The sequence below is a fragment of the Equus asinus genome, chromosome 16 (assembly GCF_041296235.1).
Source record: "Equus asinus isolate D_3611 breed Donkey chromosome 16, EquAss-T2T_v2, whole genome shotgun sequence".
Classification (NCBI taxonomy): domain Eukaryota; kingdom Metazoa; phylum Chordata; class Mammalia; order Perissodactyla; family Equidae; genus Equus; species Equus asinus.
Window position 1 is genome coordinate 29,939,055 of NC_091805.1, and position 22,068 is coordinate 29,961,122.

At 45.2% G+C, this 22,068-nt stretch overlaps 1 protein-coding gene across 1 annotated transcript; it reads right to left on the reverse strand.

Annotated features, from left to right (window-relative positions):
- Positions 1-555: 555 nt before the first annotated feature.
- On the reverse strand, positions 556-11,468 carry F3 (coagulation factor III, tissue factor). Its single transcript, XM_014836346.3, has 6 exons — positions 11,180-11,468; positions 9,911-10,022; positions 5,629-5,819; positions 3,611-3,789; positions 2,908-3,067; positions 556-1,548 (listed from the first exon to the last, which is right to left on the reverse strand). The coding sequence occupies exons 1-6, from the start codon at positions 11,277-11,279 to the stop codon at positions 1,412-1,414; spliced, it is 879 nt and encodes a 292-aa protein (XP_014691832.1). The 5' UTR covers positions 11,280-11,468; the 3' UTR covers positions 556-1,411.
- Positions 11,469-22,068: the final 10,600 nt, after the last annotated feature.

Sequence of the window (22,068 nt, forward strand, 5' to 3'; positions counted from 1 at the left end):
TCAAGACAATATCAGAATAATTTTTCTTCCTTTCTCCTCTCCAACTTTCACCCACAACTCAAGCTAATGCCCATGAAAACTAATGCTAAGTGTGCAGGAGACTGGATCGTTTTCTCCCTTCCCTGTAACGCTATACATCTCTGCCCGCTGCCGTGTGACTTGTGGTAACCTCCCATAGGCAGAGTATTGTCAGGCTTGTTTGTATCTTTCTTGGGCCAGAGGCACGCAACCAGAAGCGACAGTGGGCCAGAATGGAAAAGAAGTTTTAAGAGGCGGCTTACAGCTGGAAGATGTGGCTGCCTATTTCTAAGAGTTCTTTGCTTTTCCCTCTCTCCTCATCCAAATAGGGACTTCACTTTTGGTTTGGGTCCTAGAATGAGAACATTAAGAAAAGCTGCAGTCGACTTACAACCACCAAACTGTCATGTGAGTTAAAAATAAAGATAATTTTGTGGTAAGTCACTGAGAATTTTAAGGTCATTTGTTACTGCAGCAGAGCCAACTAATAAAGACCAAATCATAAATAATAAATAGAAGACATAACAAATACAATAGTCACAATTCCCAGTCACCTTTATTTATATAAAAGTATATTAAATAAATTATCTCAATATATACAAACAGAACAATATTACCTCTATAAATAGTAAATCCCCATATATAAAACCTTTTTAAAAATTATATAAATATATACAATGCTGACCATGGAAACTTAAAAGTACCTTAAATTATAAACTCTACGTAGTTTGTTTGTATAGTAGTCCTATAAAAACATCGTCAGCTGTCAAATGTTTCATCAACAGCATGTAAGTCAGGTAAAGTGCTAAACTGCAATGCATGTTGGGATGTGCCCATAACAGAAGTCTTCTGCATTTAACACATTCATAGAAAAGTTTGCCAATTATTTTGAACCTCCAAAAGAACTCAGAAGAAAGAAGAACCTAAACACCATATTACAAAAGGACAGATGTATGTTGAAAAAGTTCACCCAAATTTCCATTTTACTCTCCCACGTGGCTTGAAGTCAGCCTCTCGAGAGTTCTCCAAAAGCCCACCCAGGATTTTTTAAGGCATTTGTCCATTTGTTTTTGCTTAGATGACCTGGTTTCATCTTGAGTGTAGAATATACAGTCTAAAGCATGATATGTGCAAAAGGTGCCATAGTGTTAAAACAGCAATTTTAAAAAACTCGGAATTGGTTGTACCATTCATTACATTCCAAAGTGTCTAATGCTCACGTGGAAACCAGAATGCTAATTGTGAGAACTGGTCGGATAAAGAGCTTTCTTTGAGCCCAAGGGTGTTCTGTTCCCAAATACTCATTTGTGTTTCCATATATTCTATTCTCTTAAGTTCTTGGTCACAGTGCAGTATCAGCTCTGCGGGGGCTGGCAGCACCCATGAGCGTTCTTTAAACAGTACGGAGGGGGGCATGCTCCTTCCCCAGGCGCCCTGATCGCACCTTCCTGCACTTGTACAGAGACACAGCCAGGATGATGATGGAGATGATGACCACAATCACCACCACGCCAATGACGACTAACGTTTCTGAAAAATAAAAGGTACCAAGTCAATTTAGAGAGAGAGCTCGAAGTCAACTTATCAGTCGGCAGAACTGAGGGCATAACCCCAAGTTACACCATCCTGCTTTTTCATAATTTGAAATTTTTCCTCCACTCTTTCCACCACAACACATTTTGATTAGGAAAGAATTTGTCAAACCCTAGATGTTTTAGGGCAATTGACAATGGCAAAAAGCATTTAACGGGCCATTTAATAAATTGGATAATGCTGACAGTCTAGAAAAGATACACGCACATGGAAGCGAGAACAGCTGTTAGAAACAAGTGGCTAAAAATAATGCTGAGTTTGGTGGCAATGACTACAGTAGAAGATGAACTGTCCGGGCAAAGAGAGAGAGACAGAATGCCAGCAGGATTTAGGGGAAGAAGAGATGATAACTGGTTGGGGCAAAAGAAGGCTTCTGGGTGGAGGTGGCATTTGAAACGGTTCTCAAAGGACCCATTTCAGCAGATAGAGAAGAGGCGGGGAAGAGCCATCTGGGGATGCACAAAGACAGAGAGGCCGCGAGACCCAAGCTGGCTTTAGGAAGATGGATGTGAGGGCTGTGGGTACGACGGCCCAGAGGGGTGCAGGGCCAGAGGGAAGGAGAGCCCTTCCTTTCTGTCAGCGTCAATCAACAGGACAGAATTTATTTTAAAGTGTTTTTAAACTTTTAAATCTTGTCTTAGCAAGGAGCTTAGGTCATCATTACTAGGCTCCGACTCTTTTGTTCCCTGGAAGGACTCAGAGTACTTCCTCTATAAAGCTGGAGGGACACCCATAGGCTTTCAGCCTCGTGTATGTGTCAGAACACCTACAGCCCTTCCAGTTAGGAACCACTCCTCACGTGGTATCTGGGCCCCAGCGTGTACATGCACGGACACACACATGTTGGCCATGGGCACACACATGCACATGGGTATATCTGATAGGCTCAATCCCTTCCCTTCATCGGTTGGACTTTGTATCCTCGGTGGCAACAGCCCATGATGGGTGCTCACAGTGTCTAGTGGGTGCTGCTGCAGCAGGTCCAGAAGTTGGCCCCAAGGCCCCAAGGTCAGAATTCAAATATGAAAAAATGCCCAGAGAAATCTGTGACTTTATGCTAAATCCTAAACACGTGTGTGTACTCAGCAGCGAGCTTAGCACACGGTAGGCGCTCAAGAAAACACTTCCTAATACAAGGGAACAACATAGAAACATTTCTAAACGCCTAAAATTGTAAGAGTATCCCCAAAAAGACAAAAACAAAAAAACCAAGGAAGTTTCTCCTGGTTCTGAGGGTGAGGTGGTCCTCTGAAGGCATCCAAGCCTTCCAGATGAATGACGGACAGAGCCACTCACCTCTGGACACGGCTTTGTGTTGGCTAGTGCACTCAATGGGACTTTCTGGACTCTTCTGGTTAGTTTTCCGTGATGGAATCACTGCTTGAACATTGAAGCAGTAGTCTTCTCCTTTATCCACATCAATCAAAAACTCACTAGTGTTTGTCTTCGCTGTTTTCTGTTAAAAGATAGAGTTCTTAATTCCTCTGGGCTCAGAGTGAATTCTCTCCCCTTTACTAAGTCACTGTGGAAGTAAAAGCCTGCGTGGACACATTTGACATATAAAGGATTGGAAGTGACTTGGCTAATCGGCTCCCGCTGTAACTGCTAAGGATGCTTTTTCTAAGACTGAAGATATCCAATTTAGGCCCATCCAAGCCAATTTAGCCCCTTTAAAAGATATTTGCACTAGAGGAAAAAAGGAAGAATGAAGGATTGTTAGACGGAAAACAAATTCTGCCTCTGGAATCCTCAGTAACTAAGTAAAACTTAGAGATGCCTGGTCCAGCCCTTGGCAGAAGCACTTGGGTTATCCAAGGAGGCCTGTCCAGTCACAGGGCAGCTCAAAATCACAGGTGGACCTAGGACAGCTGGTGCTCTCCCCTCCACCCCACCGCCCTCGCAACCACCTTGTTCTGATCTGGTTCAACTGGGAAGGAGGTGGGCTGTAAAATCAAGGATCCACGATTTAAAACAAGTCATAAAAATGAAGAAGTCTCACCTTTCCTGTACTTGAAGCTTTCCAATAATAAAGCATGTAACTTAAGTTCTTGCCAAAAACATCCCGGAGGCTCAGGTATGTGCCGTTCACTCTGACTAACGTACGCGCATCTTGGACAGTCACATTTAGTTTTGTCCCAACTTGTTCAAAACTCTGAATGGTTGGCTGACTGAGGTTTGCTAAAACACAGAAAATGAGCTTCACTGGAACCAAAGAATTCTATACAAAGGAGAATCCCACTTAGTTATCACACTTAATAACGAGCTAGTCATCCTTCATAAAACACCTGCACAGACTCAACTCCCTGACAGCAGAAAGCTCAGCGCCACCGGAGCTGAGCCCTGAGACATCCTATCGCAGCGCTGTCCGGTGGGAACACAATGGGAGCCACAGAGGGAATTTTAAATTTCCTTGTAGTCACATTAGAAAGTGTAAAAAGGAACAGGTGAAATTAATTTTAATAACATACTTTATTTAATGCAATATAGCTAAAGTATCATTTCAACATGTAATCAATATAAAAACTTTGAGATCTTTTTCGAAATCCAATGCGTATTTTACACTTACAGCATTAGCCGTCTTTCAAGCACTCAATAGCCACATGTGGTTAGTGGCTACTGTATTAAAGACCACAGTTGCATAAGATTCCATATTTGAGACACAATAAATTAGGGGCTGTGGGAAAGCCCAGGAAATGTTTTTTGGTACCTCAAGGAACTAGTTTTAACCACTGGGTCTCTGCAACTGCTTAATTACCTCATGTGCTTTGGTTAAACAACAGTAAAACAAATCCTAATATCTTAACACGAATTATATGCAAGTATGTGTGGGTATGTGTGAGCATAAGCAAAATAAATACATGAAATATTTTCTACCTCACATCACAAAGGATTTGAAGTGGTCTACAAAAACCTCACTATAAAAGGAAATCGTGAGGATGCCATCAATGGAGGGAGCATGAACATCAACGTTGCTGCCGAGTTCCTGGGGTGGCCATGGGTGTGGGGTCTGTACTCTGGCTGAGCGCCGGGAGAGGCACACAGGGGCTCAGGGAAGGCAGCCCGATTCAGCTGGGGTAAGGCTGCCTCCTTTTTCCACCCTCAAAGCAGATACTAGAGGGGGAAAGTGGTTGACTGTCCCTCCCACTTCTCACCATCCCAGCCTGAGAAACTGTTCTCACAGGGTGGTCAGAAAAGCACCAACGACACAACACTTCCATCCTGATCCTTCATTTGAAGTCTTCCCAAAAGAGCAGCTGACTTCACACTGCCTAACGTGCTGCATGTGTTTATTTGAAACACCTAGTTTAGAACCATGGTCGTGACAAGAACATTTAAATCTCCTACTTGGCAGGAAACCTCTGCATTCCCTTATTAGATGCTAAGGTCAACTTACTGGGGCAAAGGCTGGCGAGAAAAGCATTCCATGTTTTCAAAACCAGCAGGAAGGAGCCAGGCTGGGAGCAGCCGGGAAGTGCTGGCACATCACGGGACTCAACTCATAGTCAAGTGATTAAAAAAGGTCAGCAAGCCCATCATGGGCTCAGAAGGAAACTCTCCCCATGGATCTGGGATCATTTGTGGCAAACCCTGAACTGGAATTACTGGTCTGGTGATGGGACAGAAAATTCAGGATGTGTGTGTGTGTGTGTGTGTATTTTAAATATAAATATATATAAAATCTCCTAAATACACGTGGGGAAATGCTGAAACCCCAGCCTTGGGGGATTTCCTACTCCCAACTCCGCCCGCATCCAGCCAGTTACTGGTAGGGGGTCTGGGGACAAGGTAGTAGCGAAAGTTACTTGATGACATTGTTATCAAGTCCAAAGTTCACATTCTGTGAACCTCCTATCACATCCAGAATGAGCAATGAGCACTTACCCATTTCTGAGAGAGAAGATGTGTTTATGGATAAATACTTTTTATCTAGTGGCCCCTAAGGGTCACAAGCTCATGAGAATATTCAGAAGCTTATAAGAACAAGAAGGAAAGGTTACTACAAACCGAGCTACTTACTCTCCAGGAAAGGGGTGAACTCCGGGGCGTTTGTGAACGGAGGATCCCCTGCAGAACTGGTGGCGTTTGCCAGGTAGGAAGAGACCCGCGCCATGTACGTCCCTGTCACGTCTTTTACAACCTCATCGGTGAGGTCACACTCTGTGTCTGTTGTGTAGAAGCATTTGCTTTTCCAGTTTCCTAGTCTAGGGCTACAGGAGGAAGGAAGGAAGAGAAACGGAACATGGTGACCTGCATCCAACAGGACAGATGGCTCGCTGGCTGAGTGTTTTGTTACAATAGCATCCATGACCAGTCTCTGCCAGGGCCCTGGTTTGCTGAGCGCTTCAGATGCTCTGTTTTGACAGGTCAGGCAACTGAGGCAAAGTGAGATTGGGGGACCAGCCCAAAGTCACACAGCTGGTCTTGGAGCCAGACAACAGTTTGACTGCTGGGTCTGCGCTCTTAACCATTTTGTGCAGTATCTTCCTTAAAATGTAGACGATTTGTCAAGGTTACGTGGGAAAAAGAGGAATTTTCCATCAAGACCCGATTATTCAGTATAGTCTACTTATTATATTACATCATATTACTTTCTGTTTATTATATCACATTCTCTATTCCATGTGGAATATAATCAATGTAGCAATAATAGAGTCTATATATCTTATATATTACATTCTATCGTGACCATAATTAGTGTGGTTATTTAACACTTATTAAATCTATTATACACCAAGTACTGTACTGGGCCCTTCACCCATTACTTCATTTGATATAATCCTTCCAAGAAGGTACTGGATCTTTTTTAGACATGAGAATACTGAAGCTCAGAGACACTCACTAACTTGGACAAGGTCACACAGCTAACTAGGTGAGACCTGGGTCTGTTCATCTCATTATACTACATGCCTTCCTCACTTTCACAAGATGTGAACACCTCTTATGAAAGGATAATAACACAGGTAGTATCTGTCTAACAAAGTCTGAGAGACTAAAGAACAGATCCTTCTTTTGTAAGACGTCATTGAAGAGGAAATGATTTAAAGAACTTTACACTAAAGATGAAATTGTTCTAAAGGACCAAAACAATTCATAGATAAATGTCACTGCAACTTGATCCACATACTTCCATCCCACTTTAAGTGACAGCTACACTGCTCTTCCCTTCAGCATCATCGACCGCCAGAGCCCCACCCGTCATTCAGGGCCACGCTCCAGTCTCATTGGCCCCAGGAATCCCCAGATCCTCTTGCTTAGAAGTGATCTTGCCCTTCCCAGTCCCCAGCACCAGTATCTCCATTAAGCACCTAACGTGAACACAGTCTGCTTGGTACCAGGCTCCACGGCCTCATGCTCCCTGCCAGGCACCAGGCTTCGAGGTGGCCAGGCCGTGCTGAGTTTAGATGGTTTGCATTTACAGGTGGAATTCAGGGGGAAACAAGCTGCCAGATGGATTCAACTGTCTAAATTCATACAGAAGGACCATCAATATGTATTTTTTAAAAATCTGAACTAAACAACTAAGCTAAGAGGGTACGGGTAAACACATTCTTTGTCCTAAAATTCACAAATTAAAATTGATACAGAAATATTTTGGTTTCTTAGATTTCCCTAATTTCTTGTGAGAAAAGCAGAGAGGCTGTCTTAATGCCAGAATGATCAAAATGCATTTTAACAAATTCTATCACTTCTATTTTAAAAAGCAAATGAGAACAGGATGATACTTCTCCATTGCTATGGTAAACAAGTTGTTCCGATAACAGGAGAGAGACTGCTGGGCTCTGTGGCCACATTCCAGCTGAGAAAGCCAGTATTCGGTTCCTCCCAGCTCACACGTGGGAACCACAGTGCTCTACGGCAAAATTCAGTACAAACGCCTGGATCACCAAAATAACAGTGAAGTCGTGTGCACAGCTAACGAGGGTGCTTCTGCAGTAAGTTCTTCTGAACGCTATACCAGCATCAACACTTTAAAAGCCTTCGGCCTTCCTGTAGATATTGCCAAACCTCCTGATTCGGAAATAATAAAAGTCTCACCTGAATTACTAAAAAATTTCAACATAATCCAGACTCCCCAGTTAGGAATAGGTTGTTTTCTGGAAGCTTTGGAAGTTCGGTTTTAGAATTCAGAACATTCCCATGGAACCCACGTTACAGGTGATGGTTCAGTGCTAGGACCTGAGCCAACCTCCCAACCATTACTGAAACCAGTTTCCAAAGGGGATAAATGGAGCCGGAGCTCCCAGGAGGGGCCTCAGGCCCAGAAGTGGGGCCCCGTGGCTGGGGACAGGCTGGTAGGGGGTGTGGAAGAGGAGCAGCAGCTTACGGTGCTTTCTTTAGGGAAGAGAAACCCGGAGGGAAGGAGGCCCACTGAGGAGATGCAGAGGGAATGGCTTCCCATCCTCCTTCCAGCTTTGGGCCCTCACAATAGTCTGTGGCAGACACACCTGAGGGGGTGATGGCGTGGGGTCCTGGGGGGTCCTGGGTTCCAGAGCCGACTGGCACTCATCATGGGTGCAGTCATGAACAGACTCTCACCCTCCTCTTCTATAAAATGACTGCTGGGGTCCTTTTCACCCAGGAAGCCCATTTACCCAGGGGGAGGTCACAGAAGGGTGTGGGTCTCCGGAGCCCAGGGACTGCTCATAGGTCCTCTAGTGCAGGGGCAAGAGTATGGGGAACCGCCATGTCCATGGGCACCCCCAAGCTGCAGCTCTGCTCTAGGAATCTTTACACATCAGGGACCATGTTCACTTAAATAACAGCAGCCTTGGAAAGTCCAGGAAATTAGAGTTAACAAAGGCTTATGTTTAAAAATCAGTTAAATCATAAATATGTTTCCACATGTTCACCAAACATAAGACTGAATACAAGGAGGGGTCGGCTAGTGGCGTAGTGGTTAAGTTCACATGCTCCACTTCAGTGGCCCAGGGTTCGTGGGTTTGGATCCCAGGCATGGACTGACACACTGCTCACCAAGCCATGCTGTGGCAGTGTCCCACATACAAGATAGAGGAAGACTGGCACAGATGTTAGCTCAGGGACAATCTTCCTCAAGAAAAACAAAGGAAGACTGGCAACAGATGTTAGCTCAAGGCCAATCTTCCTCACAAAAAAAAAAAGAGAGAGAAAAGATTGAATACAAGGAGGTAAGCATTTCTCTTAAAATCTTATCTTCACTATCCATAAGGAAAAGTGTCTACTAAGATAAACTTCTGCTCTGTATCACAGGAATTACTTACTAATTCTCAACGAGTGAAATCTGAATTGACAAGTTCAACCATAATCATTGCCTTGGGTTGTGAAATTCCTTTCTCTCTCTCTATACATGCATGCACACACAAATTCTCTTCCTTATTGGTTTGGCATCAAGTTTACTCTGAGAAAGAAGAACATCCACCTAAAAGAGCCCCTCCGTACTTAGGAGTCGTATTAATAATCCTATAGAAGGCTTGACACAAGCTAAAACAAAACAAAACAGCAAAACACCTTTAATTTTAGCCTGGGATATTTCTGTGCCTTTATACAATTAGTGTTAAAATAATTTCCACAGCAGCTGCCCCCTATTTATTACGGTCTCTACCAAGCCTCTAGAACATTTCAGAAACCAACAACTTGCCAAGAATATGGTGAAAACTATCCAGGAAGACAGGTGGCACCGGTCCAACATTTCGATTGAATCTGCTGAGTTGCGGGCTCTTGGGGAGAGCTGTCAATCACATCTGAGGATGAAGGAAGGAGCAGAGCAGCCCTGAGGCTGAGGGTGCAAAGCAAGGAGTATTCCCTTCTGGCTTAGCGAGTAAGGAATCTGACCCCTTTTGAGATCATGTATGCAAGTGAATTTTGATTCACGAGTCCAAAGATTAATGAATCAAACACTGCTTAAGGGCCAGGTATAATTTGAACTCCACCGCACCTCTTCGCTAACACGTTAGACCCAGCTCACAGTCTAGACAGCAAAGGAAAAAGACGTGCGTGCTGAGATGAGATTAGTTATCATTGACCCAGAACCACATCTATCAGTGTCCCCTGCTCAGGAAGCTTCACCTCTCCACAGCTTATACTCCACTTATGAACTTTCCCATCGTCTCCAAAAACAATTAGAACGTTCCATCAGTTTGAGGTCTGGAAATGTTGCAGGTTTGACAAAGTATGGCTCTGGCCAACAAGTTACTATGAAAGCCTTCTTCTTTGTCATCTGTTAAATAATCTCATCCATTAATCAGCTTTAAATACATTTGAATTCAGCACAGTGGAAACATCAAAAACCTTATTTTTTCTTTTTTTGAACATAGCTTACCTTATCTCAACAGTGTAGACATGATTGATGGGTTTGGGTTCCCACTCCAAAATTGTCTTGAAATTAGTTGATTTCCAAGTTAAATTATATGCTGCCACTACATCTCTAGTGCCTTTGAATAACAGAGAAAGAGTTTTTATTACATGAACTTCTCAGCACCTGACTGCATGGTGATGCTAGAAAACGCGCCCCCCACATCACCATAAACCTCACTTTTTTTTCTTCCAACCACAAAAAGCTTTACTACTGAATTATCAAGAGAAAAAAAAAATCTTCAAATTTTTTCCAGACCCAGAATTTCCTAGTGGCAAGATCTACCTTATAATCCAAGAAAACAGGCAAGGATCTTGAAATCTTTGTGTGAAATTATTCCTGGAAGAAGCTCTGTGATAACTTGACCTGGAACACAGCCCAGGAGCCATCAGCCTCTCGGGATGTTCAACGTCCAGCTGGGAAGGGTAGGGTTGGAAGGTTCAACTCGCCAGAGCAAGTGGGCCAAGTAGGGTTTTCGGTAAGTTACGGAAAGCGGCAAACCCAAACATGTGAAGGGAGATAGGGCAGCATACAACGAAAAAGCCAAATCTTGACTTTTTCCGTGTTTCATCTAAAATGTCTCTATATTGAAACTTCCACAGATCCCCGGCAGACGTGCACCCTGTCACACCGTCGGATGTACATCAGTTAGGATGCTTTCGCCGATACTCAGCAGGTCAGTCTCTGCTCAGCCCCTCACACCGAGTAGGCATACGGGGCATGCACCATGTGGTGCCCCCTCCAACCCAAGCAACCTTTTGCAACAGGATTGCCCCTAACCCAATCTAAAACAAAGACGATCAAGATAAGACCGAGCGCCGCTTTTTATTAAGGGTAGCGCACATATAATGGAGGATAATATCCAGCCATTGCATGCCGACCCGTGCAGGTGCGGACCCACGTCCCACCACCTTCAAGGTCGCGGCTTCCTGGGAAGCTCTGGAATCCCTACACTTAAAGCCGAGCGCCAAAAATCCACCTACGCAACAATGGATGCCCGGACCAGCACCTCTAGCAGAAGAGGCGGCGGGGTCCCAGGCGAGAACTACCGACCCTCCAAAACCCGCCTGCGCGCCCAGGCGCCCAGGTTCATTCAAACTGGGCTGGGGCGGCGCGTCCGAGTCCGGCAGGCGCTGGGGGCACCTCTGGGCAGCAGGGCGAGCCGGCTGCCAGCCAGGGCTGTCCCCACTCATCCGGGCGGCGTTCCTCAGGGCTTCGGGGGCGGATGCCACTCACCTGCGGCTCCAGCCACCTGGAGGAGGACCCAGCCGAGCAGGAGCGTCCGAAGGACGGCGGCCTCGGCCAAGGGCACCCGGGACCCGGCGAGGGTCGCCATGTCCACGAGCTGGCGGTGAGGTCGGAGGACGCCGCTGCGCCCAGGAGGCTGGGTGGACTGGGGAGGTCGGGCTGGAGGCGCCCTTGGGCTACCAGAGAGCGTGTGGGGGCGCAGGGAACCCCGAGTCTGCGGGAGCCCGTGCAGGGCGCGTTATAAAGAGCCCCGCGGCCGCCCCCGCCGCCCCTCCCCACTCCCCGCCCCTCCGGCCACTCGCCGGCGGGTGGGCGGCCCCTGCGATTCCACACCCCTGCCCCGCCTCCTGCTGTGGGAAACTCCAAGACCCGCAAGGGGTGAGTCACGCGTGATTCAACCGCGCCGCCAAGCGCCGAGCTGCGCTGGGGCCCCTGGCGGTTCCAGGTATTGCGGAGAGCCAGGCCTCCTGGCCCCCCTGGCCCTCAGGCTCCAAGAGCCCCCAGCCCCCGGGCCACCCAGGCCCGCGACCCCGACGTCCAGGCTGAGTGGGCAGCAGTTCTGGAGGAAGAAAGAGGGGATGCATTGGAAGGAGCTCTCGAGAATGGAGGAAAGGGATTCTTCTTCCCTTCTGCATGTGGTGATACATGCGCGGCCGGTGGGAGGGGCAGCACCTACAGAGTTTAACAGAAAGTCCTGGCTCCGGCTTCCGCTCCGGCTCCGGCTCCCGCGGGCCCGGGAGGGCGTTTCCCAGCGCTTTGTGCACGGGGGGCGGAGCTCGGAATCTGCAGCCGAGTAACCGCGTGAGGAAGGAGGGCCCGCTCCCAGCTGCGGTTTCATCTTCTACCCCGAAGGCTATGAGACCTGGCCTTCCTACTCACAGGGCCCCTAGCGTGGGTCACATTCTCTAAAGGTGATGCGAAGGCAAGTGTGTCTGCTCACAGGTCCGAAGGTCAGTTAGCCCAGACGCAACCCTGGCCGGCTCCGGTTAGTGACCGAGGAAGAGCTACCCTAAACCTGGCAGTTTGCCGCTGGGAGAATTCCAGCGTGACATCTGCAGTCCTGTGGTTCCCAAAAGAATTGTTCTCACGTTGAAGACGACATTTCTGGGATTGAGTTAGTTCCGTTCGAATGTAAAGAAACCAAAAATGAAATTAAAAAATATAATTAGACTTTCTTGCCCCTAGTCTTAAGTTTTGGTTTTTCTGAATTATTTTTTGGCTTCCTCTTCTGAGCTTTACTGTAAAATTGTCAGGCGAGAGAATGTTAACTATTATTTGTACACAGTGTTGTTAGAGTTCTTCTGATCATTCGTTCATTATTACTGTCTAGCTGCCTCCAAGACAGACTGGAGAGTTCATGGGAAGACTGCAGTCTTTTCTCTCTCTCCTTCTCTCTCGCTTTTTTCCTAGGGAAATCGGCTTTGCATTTTAGTGCATACTGTGTACACATTTCCATAAGACCTCCTGAGCCATAGTGTTACACTCCTTTTAAAAGAAACAAAACTTTGCAAAATTTGTGTTTTCTCCCTTTGCCTGAACTGAAATAGCAGGTTCAGGGTTAGCTCTTGCCCTTCCTTCCTGGAGCTGAAAGGTATGCTTGCTCGTTTCCTCTTTGAGCTCTCTTCCACCATTAAAACCCACAAAGTTTATATCTGCAAAACTAAGTCATGCAATCCTTTTTGCAGTCTCTGGCCTGAGTGGTTTTCCCTATCAGATCTTTAGCCCCACCTGGAATGTGATTCTTCCAACTCTGGAGTTGAAGGCAGGTAGGAGATAATGTGACACTTCCATCGAGTGCTGAGAAGCTCCAAGGAATCCTTGCTCTGTCTCCAGAGTCATTGATTCCATTTGGAGCCACTGACTGTCTTGAAATCATAAACGGCTTTAAGCAAATGTCAAAATCAGCAATTTCATAAGAAAATATGTTTAACATTAGATTATGGCACAAAAGGTGCTGTAAAGGTTGATAAATTAGATGAAGATTTATTTTGCATATTCACTAAAATGATCAGGTAGGGAAGAAAGGAATTTTTGGGGTATTTGCATAGGTTTTTGAGTAAATATAGAATGACATTCCTCAAGATTTGAAAAATGCTAAAAATTATTACTATTTTCAAGAAGAAGCAGGAGAAAGTTGGCTGTGGTAAATAACATTTCATAGCAAGGTGGCTTTTTCCTGGTCGATCAGACTGTAGCCGGATGAGTGTTAGATCAGCTGCTGCTCAGCACCCTTAGAAGTACATTCCTGAAATTTCACTGTTGATATTTATTGCAAAGGAACAAATTGATTGTTAAAATTACTCAACAACCTTACCCACCTTTCCTTACCCCCTTCAGTAAAGTCAAGCTTATCAGTTACCAAAGTTCCCACCTATATGATACATCTTGTAGACTCTGAGAAGTTTGAAAAGTTCCTAACTATAATGACAATCAGGCTGGCCCAACGGATCCCTTTATGATTAGAGCGTGCAACGTCAGAGAGCTGGAGGGGACCTTGCAGACATCCCTTTACAGATGAGGATCCTGCGGCCCGCTGGCCTGAGTGAACCGACTTGCCTAACCTCACGATGTCTGGTCTTGTGACCACAGGAGCTTTCTTTCCCCGACCCTGCTTTCTTCTCCCAATGCATGGAAGTCAGGCTGGGTCATAAGCGGGGCTTCCTTGATAAATTTATTCATCTACAGGCATTCAACAATGCTCTGCAGTTGGTGTAGGAAATACTTGCAGTCTGGGGAACTCACTGTTCTTCAGCAGAAATATCCCACGAGGTATTCCTTGAAACACACATGCACGGAGATGTGGAGAAGAGGTTGGTTACCTTTGCATAACTGGTGATGAAATGTGGTTCGTGAGTCTGAAGATGACTGGGGTGATGTCGCAGCCCTTCCTCTGGGCTTTTCATTTATTCATTTATTTTGGTGAGGAAGATTCGCTCTGAGCTAACATCTATTGCCAATCTTCCTCTTTTTTTGCTTGAGGAAGATTAGCCCTGAGCTAACATCTGTGCCAATCTTCCTCTATTTTGTAAGTGGGACCCCGCCGTAGCATGGCTTGGTAAGCAGTGTTCAGATCTGCGCCTGGGAGCCTAAGAAGAGCACCCAGGTGTGCAAACTTAACCACTGCCTCACTGGGCTGGCCCCTTCCTCTGTGCTTTTATAGTTCTCGCACCAATTTTACTGACTTGATTTTAGCTGTGTGTTTCATGTCTGTCTTCCCCACTGGAACTCCTTGGGAGAATAAGGCCTGGGTTTTTCTTTACATCTTTCAACCCTTCACACTATTACCAGCACATGGTAGGCTTTTAAAATATTTTGAATAAGTGAATCCTTTATAGAACCATGCAGGCTGTCCCATATTTTTATTGGCATCGGAGAGATGAAATTTGTCATTGAAACTTTTCCGTCTAGTGGCCAGACAAGGAGTGTTCCATAATGCTCAGATTGGTAAGAAAATACAGATCCATCCTGGGTTGCTAGGCATCACTTGACAGCGAGCTCCAGCGTCTACATGATCCTTGCTACAGCTAGAAAAACTAATCAAGGGGGGAGGTAGCTCAAGAGCAGAAAACAAATGTGGAAGTTGGGAACTGGTTAGCATTTTTCTCAAAGACTGAATTCTAGGATGATTCGGAAGATTTTCGGTCATATTATGAGGCTGTTGATAGCTTCCCTTGTAGAGAAAGGCTTAATGACTTTTTGGAAAAAATTATACAAAATCTAAATATCCCCTGCAAAGGGATAGGTTAAGCTTTATGATAGTAGGTGAAACTGAGAGTGATTCATATAAAACTATTATATGCATGTGAAATGGTAAAAAGAGCAACAAAGCCATTTTACCCACAATTCAGGTAGAAGGCAAATTATGGAAAATAGCCAGAGGGAATCAGGAGTGGAACACAGCGTTCTGGGGGGAAAAGTGACTCAGCAGAACTGAAGAAACATCTGGCAGGGAATAGTTAGTCATGGAAAAATTGGCAGTCATGATTATGCATTTTGTGAAAATTATTTTCTAGTGCAACAGTTAACATTTGGGCAGAAAATATGTAGCTGAAAGCCCGTACAATGAAATATATTATCCCGGTCTATCAAAATACTGCTACTAACTGGCTGCAATAGTTTTACAGAAAGTTTCACCGAGTAAGTTATCATATAGCACCAGTATTCTGCACAGTATAGTTTTAGAGAAAAAGCTTCCAGTTCAAACCTTAGATAGGATTGGTATTTTCAGCACACAGCTATCTTTATAAACCTAAGGCTTATTAAACTGCCTGTCAACTTTCATTTTGATGAACAGTACACACAGTGTTGACAAAATAGATAAATCATAAATTGTGGATGTGGCTTTAGTAACAAAAATTACTTTAAAATGAAAACCTTTAACATATGTTCTTGTTAACACATAAGATTTATAAGTTTTTATCTGATATCATTTTAAGCACCCATTGATTCTCCATTTCTGTAACTCCTTATACCTGGCATATACACTAAATTTGATGAATAGAAATTTATTCATTCAATAAATGCTTGAAAATCTGCCAGATGCTAAATTCTCTGCTAGGCTCTAGATATACAGAATAAAACAAAAAGAGTCTTTTTCCTGTTAAACATATCATCACTCCTGCTTACTGTCCCAATTTTAAACATTTGAATGATTTTCTGTCAGCATTTTGGAATGGATATAAAGCAATCCTAACAATGTTACGTATTACAAATTTTGTTTCATGCAAATAAAAAACCCCATAATATTTAGGCATGTCATGGTCAGTCCATCGAACAGTTATCTTTAACTCAGAAAATTAGCTATGGGTTTGAAGTGCATGTACTGTATCAGTTCAAATGTACTGATTAGCTCCCAAAGTTTTGCACTTGGGAAAAAATATGAATCCCAGCATAGAGAGACAGCTCTCTAAAAAGGCAGGAAAAGATAACTAGGTGTGAGATTCCTCAGAAGTATAAAAAAAAATTAGTGAAATAACCAGTTTAAAGGCGTGTGCATAGGGAGCTTTATTCCTTTTTAGATAATTCATCGATTGACATTTTATAAAATAGCCGAGTTCACAAATGCTCTAGAACGTTAGCCTGCGACCATCCGGTCACTTGCTGCCTCTAATGGATGATGCTTCACCCTAGTACACCAATTCCTCTCTTGGACAGAGCTTTCAAGCCAGGAAGTAGTTCCTGAATAAGCGAAGTTCTTTCCACCCTGGAAGCAGGTTTATGATATTGGCCCAGTGGTAATGCATCCTAAACCATTTCCCTTATAGGGTAATCATTACTGTACGGTAGTAACTCATAGTCTGAAATCAACTACAAACAAACCATGAAATGACTCCTGCTCCCTGTCACGAGGGGAATAGCAGGACACATGCTGCAGAGGGAGCTTGTGGTGATGTGTCAGTGACCGGGTGTTCAGAATTTGGTAAACTTCATAGACGGCTACTAAAATGACATCAAAAAGATTGGTCTTAAGCCTGGACCTTAATTTTAAGAATAATATTTGTTTCACATCTCCTATCCTTTATAGATTTGTTAACCAAGATCCTGCCTCATACAGGTTAATAAATATTTATTGCGGGATTACCATGTGTAGGGCAATGTACCAGGAACTATGTTATGAGTTTCTTTTCTAAAAAAATCTTGCAAGCTAGTCAGGGAGCCGAGACAAACACATAAGCTTCCATGGGAGAAGGCATTACAGGTCATGTAGGGTATGTTGCCATGTCTCTCCTTAGTCAGTTGAGAGCTCTGTGCCAGCAGACACTGCTTTATCTGTGGCAATATCCCCATGGTGGGTCCTCCATGTCTATAAAGCTTTGTTTAAAGATATAAAAGGTATTTGAGAACTCGGAGGAGAGAGTTCACTTTCCCTTGGGGTGATGAGAGAAGATTCTCTGGAGGAAAGCAGTGTCTGACACGGATCACAGAGGAATGGCAGAGAGAGGAAGGGAAGAGCCCAGGGCTGAGCTGGTGTGAGCAGAGCGGGGCCACATGTAAAGGGTGAAGAGAGCAAGGGTCTTGTAGGTGAGAATTGTGGCTGGAAACAAGAAAGACGGCTCGTGGGCAGCTTTGTGGGTCTGCTAAGAAGTCTGGACTTGATTCAGCAGACGGTACCTTAAGAAGCTTACGCTTCTGGTCATGGTACGTCAGAAGGATTGAGTCAGGGGACACATCAAGAAGCTAAGCCGCTACCCCACATGGTGGCCAAGGAATAGAAAGGAAGGACAGCTGTAGGTGACAAAAGCTGCAGGACTTAGTGCCTGATTGGGGCATGGCTGGGGGGGAGGGGGAGCAGGAAGGAGAGACAGCAGTAAGGTCTTGGGGCAGAGAAAGGTGGTACCATAGGTGAAGATACGGCCTGGAAGAGAAGGTTGGTAGCTCACAAATGATGAATTTTAAATATGTTGAAGTTGAGGAGCCAGTGGGACCTCCAGGAAAAATGTCTAGCATAGTGAGTGGGAAATGGGGCTCCAAGGCTTGGAAAGAGATTGAGGCTAGGGATAGAAATTGGAAGCCATTTGCCTAGAGGTTTGGTCAAAGATGTAAAATTGGACAAGGTGTTCAAAGGAGGGTCTGCAGTGACAGCAAATCCGTTGGCAAGCAACAGCAACCTGCTCAGCCTATCTCAGATTAAATGGGAATGTATAGGTTTACGAATCTGGGAGGCTTATAGCCCAGGGGAAGGGCTATAGAAGCCAGGACCTCCAAGACTGGGTCTCTCTCTTGCTCTTGCTTGCTCTTCCTCCAAGCTCTCCTTTCAGCTGGTCTTCATTTTTTTCTGCAGGTGGACTCCATGTGGTAGGGCCTGGATGCTACCACCAGCCCCAGAACCACATCCTCTCAGCTTCATCACACCAGAGTCTGACCATCAGGCCAGGGAAGGACTTCAGTTGTCCCTAGTTGGGGCACATAGCTGGCTCTGAGTCATGTGCCCAGGCTTGGATCATGCCCACTCCTGGGACCAGGGGGCGAGTCTGCTATTGGAGGGAGCAGGGTGATAAAGTTAGTGGTCCAACAGAAACAATAGCTACCAGTGGGCCCAGACGGAGGCTAGGAGGCAACCCTCTTTTGTGGCTGGAGGAGGAAGATGACCCAGGGAAAAAAAACAGATCAATGTCCAGAGAGATGGGGAGGATAGGATTGGACCCTGACACTAAAGAAGGAGAATTTTAATGAGAAAGAAGAGGTCCTGGAAACTGGAGTGAGCAGAAAACCAGTTACATATGGAATTTTGATGGGTGCTGAGAGACCCACCTCCTAAAAATGACGTGGCTACCGATGTGGTCAAATTTCTCACTTCTTTGGGTTCAAGTAAGAAAGACCTCTACAGTTGAACAGAGGAGAGACACCTTAGGTTTTATGAGTCATTCAGATCAATTCAACAACCATTTATCAACTCTATGGTCTGTGCTAGGCAAGATGTTAGGTGCTGTGGACACAAAAATGAGGGAGATGTATTCTTGCTCTGAAGATTATGAGATAAAGGACAGCATGAGACGTACAAAGCAGCACAATAAGTGCCATATCCATTAATTCCATAAACGTTTATCGAGCACCTATTATGTGCCTGACCTGTGCTGGGCACAGCAGGGAACCTATCGAGGGGCCCAGGGCTGTTCAAGACACAGCCTTCCACCTGGTCAGCAGCCAGAATCCCGTACTTACCCTCTTACCACAATCATCACCGTATGTTGAGGTTACTTATGATGTCCTCCTCTTCTGCTGTGGTCTAAGCATCATGCAGGTGGGAGTGTGTCTGCCTTCTTCCTCGGCCGAAGGCTGGTACCTCCAACACTTCGACGCTACCATCAAATATTTACCAAATGATTGGACAATGAACTCGACATAGCCCTGACATGATGTCACTTTCTGAGAACCCAGAAAATCTGCAAAATAGCTTTTGTTCTCTCTACATTGAGCCTTTTTTTCTTCTTAGCTGATGTCATGATGCCAGGGGAGAAGCAAATGGTTGGTTGAAAATATGCAGTGGCTCTCTGTAGCAATCTATTTCTATTATTTGTGACCAGTCAAAATGGCCAGAAATCACTACATTCACATCCTCTAGGTTTTAACTTATTTAATCCTCACAATAGTCCTGTGAGAGGTAGGTAGAATTTTATACGTGTGAGTTAACCCAAAACCCAGAGAGATTAAGTAACTTGCCCAAGGTTACACAGCGAGGAAGTGGCAGAGCTGAGACTGAACACAGGTGGTTGAGCTCCAGGATGCACGTCCGTAACTACCACACCTACTGCCTCCCCACAGTGATGGCGCTAAGGCGTGCATTTCCCACTGTGCGCACTGGAACCCCCTTCCCCTTCCTCCCATGTTCCTTGCCTCGTGAAGCTGGCCCTTTCTGAGGTTCCTGGCTTCAAAATAAGGGGAATTTCCAAAAGAAAGCCAAGCCAAAACCAGGCTTAGCGAGAATAAAGGCCTCCTTCTTTGGCTTTGTTTCCAATTCATTTAGTCCTTAATGTTTTTTCACATCGGATTTTTTTCCTCTCTAGAGCAGTAAACAAAGAGACTCTACCTGAAATGGCTTTTTTTCCCCCTTGACAACATGAAATAAATGCTCCTCCACATTTCTGTTATTCATTAAGAAATAGGGGTCAGGATTATAATTAATATATTTGAGTTTGGGTTAGGAGGGCCCCTCTGACCTACTTCTTGCTGATGGCATGATTGAGCTGATGAGTTAGCTTAATCCACAGTCACCTCCACTTGTCTATCAGCCTTCCACATGCCTGTTCTCACCTATTTGTCATCATGACGCAAATGTCCAGGCCCAAGATGGAACTTGGCATAGAGTCACTTACATTTCCACCGGTCTAGTTGTGCGATGATTTCTCCTTACTTGCGAGCCCAGGAGGGATGCTTTGGCAGTTGTGCTCCCTCCTGTGGGATACAGGGACCATCTCCACCACCGGCCTCACTGCTCCATAGCGCACCACTCCCTCAACCTAATCTAGGTTGCCTCATGCCAACCTCTGAGCCTGCCTCTGGAAGCAGGTCAGGTGGCACCAGGCTCTGGGTGTCCAGGGCCTTCCTTAGTTTCACAGTCACTACCTTTGTGCCTTTCCTCTGTGGTCATTTCCACATCACCTTTAAAGCAGCTTACAAAATGTTGATGGTGTCTGAGAACCTGATCCCAGAGAAAATCGCCATGGGGGTGCCGGCCCAGTGGTGTAGTGGTTGTTTGTGTGCTCCGCTTTGGTTGGCTGCCTGACCTTCACAGGTTCGGATCCCAGGTGTGGACCTAGCACTGCTCATCAGCCATGCTGTGGCAGCATCCCACATAAAATAGAGGAAGATTGGTACAGAAGTTTGCTCAGGGCCAATCTTCCTCAAGCAAGGAAAGAGGAAGATTGGCAACAGATGTTAGCACAGGGCCAAACTTCCCCACAAAAAAATAAAAATAAAGTAAATAAAATGTTTAAAAATCACGGTGGGCTCTTTTCCTCTCTTCTATCAGAGACATTTTTATTGTTTGGTGATCAGGTGCCAATAATCATTAAGGGCAGCAGCGAGAGAAAACTGTGGGGGCAGCAGGAGATGAGTAAGACAGCGTGTGTGATGTTAGGCAGTTGTGGGGGAGGATGGAGAGAACTCTGTTTTTATAACGGGGAGGAATTTGGAGCTCACTGTATGCACACGAAGCACGAGTTCCCACCAGCTGCCTCTGAATACTCTGAGAGAGTTTGGGGTATTTGAGCACCTTGTTCCCGTGACTAAGGAAGTTGTTTTGCCTGTGTCTACGTTGGGCAGAAAGGTCGTGTGATAACTGGAGATATTAGTCTAGTTCTACCAGGCAATACTCACAGATTCTGATTCCTAGCTGCTGTTTAGCCCAGTGGGGTGGAGATGGTTGCCACCTCATACAATGATGGTAAGGATAACAATAGGCTTGTGGGAAGTGCCACCTCTGCGGTTCTCTTTCACAGAGAATTCCACCCAGTCCAAATTACACAAGAGGGCCGTCCTCGTCTTTGCAGTCTCAGCTCCGCCACGGTGCTCTTTCCTGATGGTATCTGCTGCCTCCCCAGATAATCTCCACTTATCTCTGCCTCCGCTTTGGTCTCTAACCATGGTGTGCTGGCTCTGACATGGGCTCCATGAAATCTGGTCCTGAATCTCTGACATGGAGGCTTTCTGTTGCCAAAGAAATGTGCCTGTTGACTGTTTCCATCTGTGCCTGCGACCTGTTGGCAGGTCACTGATTCTTTAAGTCAGCATTTCAAAGAGAAGATTAAGAACAAGTTAAGGCTTTTGTGCCAATAGTTCAGTTAATCCAAGAGGAAAGCACACTGGGTTTCGAGGCCATGTGAAATAGCCAAGATTTAACGTCAAAAGCGATCGTGGCAAAGTGGCACATGCTCCTTCCACCGAGATGGAGAAATTTATACATTGTGTGTGTCTGTGTGCACATGTGTGTAAGTCATTTGATTTCTCAGAGTTTTAGTTTCCCTATCTGTAAAATGGGCACAGTGGATCTCCTGTTTGCTATCTTAAACACTTGGACATGTGGGCCAGGGCTTATTTTCATGGCTGATATGTGCTGGTTGTATGGACTAGTTAACTATTCCCAAATTTATTTTTTAGAGTTTTTAGTTGGCAGTTATCTTCTTCTAAGGATTATAGTTCATAGTTTCTGTGAATATACTTTTGAAACTGACTTGGTTCAAAACATCCAACGTTTCCCAGATATAAACTGATTGGGAGAAGATGAAACCAAATTCAGACCCACCATTTCTTTGTCACTGGAATTAACTTAGATATTCGGGGCCATTTACTTGTGGGTCTGCTTATTTTATTTCAGCATGGGCACGTGCAACAATTCTGGTTATTACATTCTTACGTTGTCCATTATTACTGAGACCCAG